Source organism: Pinus tabuliformis, chromosome X, assembly GCF_031772625.1.
Source record: "Pinus tabuliformis cultivar Carrire ecotype Pingquan chromosome X, CPIR1, whole genome shotgun sequence".
NCBI lineage: Eukaryota > Viridiplantae > Streptophyta > Pinopsida > Pinales > Pinaceae > Pinus > Pinus tabuliformis.
The window spans coordinates 561594893-561597211 of record NC_142308.1 but is presented as its reverse complement, the minus strand read 5'-3'; the positions used below and the strand labels follow the sequence as shown (position 1 = coordinate 561597211).

Genomic DNA, 2319 nt, shown 5'->3' with positions numbered 1-2319 from the left:
GAAAAATAAAAAAAAATGCCTCAAGATCAAAGACTGAAACAAAGACCTACTGACATACCTTTTAAAGTATGGAAAGAACTTGTAAAATCATATGAGAAGTTGGATGCACAAAGAAAAGCCGGCAATGAGAGCATTCAGGTATTGAATTTTTCATTAAACATTATTTAGAATGTATTAATACTTATAAGTATCTTAGACATGTATTTGTGTGAAAATAAATTGAATTGGTTTATGTTTAAGGACAAGGCATCCAAGGCGAGGTTAACCAAGACAAAAGTCACTCATCGTAGTGGCCAAAAAGGTTTAAAAGCACTGATAACAACCTTTGTAAGTATATTAAACATGTGATATTTTTTTAATAAATTTTGTACTAGAAGAAAGTCATTGTTATCTAATTTCTCCCTATTTACTGATTGATAGGAACTAAAATATGGAAGACCTCCAAATCATTTGGAAAAGGAGGTGCTGCAGCAAAAGAGATGGGTTGAATTTGTTGTTTGGATGGACTCTATGGTATGTAATCTTAGTTGGATTTCCAATATATTTTTAAACCATATTTTCATTTTATTTTTTAGTACTATTAGATATTATATCTTACCTCATTTTATGGTTAACATTGTATAACAAAAACATGCGTTGTGTTATGTAATTAATACTAACATGTAATATTGATTTTTTTTGTCAGAATGCTATAGGTAATGATTGCCAAGACGATGATCCAAATTATGTTCAACATATATCAGGAGATGATGAGGATGAGGATGAGGATGATGGTGGTGAAGGAGGAGATGATGATGATAGTTGCGGTGTTGGTGATGATGTGGATTAGAGTAATGAGGATGGTCAAGATGATCATGAGGATGATCTTGGTGGTGGTAGCTAGGCATGCACATGCATTGTTTTTTATGAAGAAATTATTGTGTAGAATGACATTGTTATGTTTAGATGGGTGTTGTGAATTTACCCTATATCAATGAGACATTTTGATTTTGTAATCATACGATGAGTTTGATTTATGTATGTTGTTAATTTATTGTAGAATAACGATATTCATGAAATATTTTGATTTGTTAATCATATTTGAATTTTACTTGTTTTGATTAAAAATAATACTGATTTTATTAGTATTATGTTGCTATTTTATACATGTTTTGAAAATTGTTAATGACACATTGTTATTTTTTTGGATGGATGTTGTCAATTTCTCTTAAATTTCTTTACAAATGATTTTGAATTGTGATATCTGCTTTAATGATATTTAGAAACTATCATATATTTCACTATGAATCTATAAAGGGGGTCATATATGTAAAGAAAAATATACTTTATATAAGAAGTCAAATGCGGATGTAACCATGGATGCAAAATTGAAAGTAAAATTGGATGTTAAACTAGGAATTAATACAAAATGCAAACAATTGACATACAAAGTGTTTTAAATTAGAAGTGAAAAATTGTGCAATAGTTGACACAAAGAAGGGAACAAAACATGGCATACAAAAGGATATCAAATTGGGCAAAAACAAGGACACATAAATGGGCACCAAATTAGATGCAAAAAAAGACAACAACTAGATGTAAAATAAGATGCAAAGTTGAGCGTTAAAAAGAAGCAAAAAACGTTATAAATTAATATGCCAAATTATGATGCAAATAATGGTGTAAATTTGGGATGCAAACTTGGGTGCAAAAAAGGGGAAAAAAAAGATGTAAGAAAAGACATAAAACAAGATGCAAAATGGCGCTGAAAAAAGGTGAAACCAAGGATGCCATATTGGATGTAAAAAATGATTCCTAATCACATGAAAATTTAGGCTCGAACTCAGACACAAAATTATATGCAAATGTGGACACAAAATGAGGCAAAAAAAGATGCAAATTTGGATGGTGAAAACGATGTAAAACTAGACACCAAAAAAATGCAAAATTGGATGAAAAAGTCTGTGTAAATAATGGTGCAACATTGGACACAAGTAGACACAAAAAAATGGTGCAAAAAGGGGCATAAAATAGCTTAAAATTGGATGCAAAACTTGGTGCAAAAACAAATACAAAAGTAGACGTAAAAAATGGCTCTAAATTGAATGTACCATTAGACACAAAATAAGATGCAAAGGTGGACACAACACATGACTCAACATAAGATGCAAATATAAATGCAAATTTGGATGCTCAAAATGATGTAACATTAGATGCAAGAGATGGTGTTAAAAATGATGCAAAATTGGATGAAACAAATGACGCAAAATATGGTGCAAAATGAGATGGGAAAAATGGAGACAAATCAAACGTAAATGTGGATGTAAAAAATGGTCCAAA

General features: G+C 30.3%; 1 protein-coding gene across 1 annotated transcript; it reads left to right on the top strand.

The window, feature by feature from the left end:
• Positions 1–1097, top strand: LOC149141259 (uncharacterized). Its single transcript, XM_089449679.1, has 4 exons — positions 1–138; positions 241–327; positions 421–513; positions 686–1097. The coding sequence occupies exons 1-4, from the start codon at positions 16–18 to the stop codon at positions 827–829; spliced, it is 447 nt and encodes a 148-aa protein (XP_089305805.1). The 5' UTR covers positions 1–15; the 3' UTR covers positions 830–1097.
• Positions 1098–2319: the final 1222 nt, after the last annotated feature.

Bases quoted from the DNA above. Each gene is read 5' to 3' on its own strand.
- LOC149141259 (XM_089449679.1), top strand. From the start codon at position 16: ATGCCTCAAGATCAAAGACTGAAACAAAGACCTACTGACATACCTTTT. The intron at 139-240 runs GTATTGAATTTT...TTTATGTTTAAG, and splicing joins CCGGCAATGAGAGCATTCAG to GACAAGGCATCCAAGGCGAG. The intron at 514-685 runs GTATGTAATCTT...TTTTTTTGTCAG, and splicing joins TTGTTTGGATGGACTCTATG to AATGCTATAGGTAATGATTG.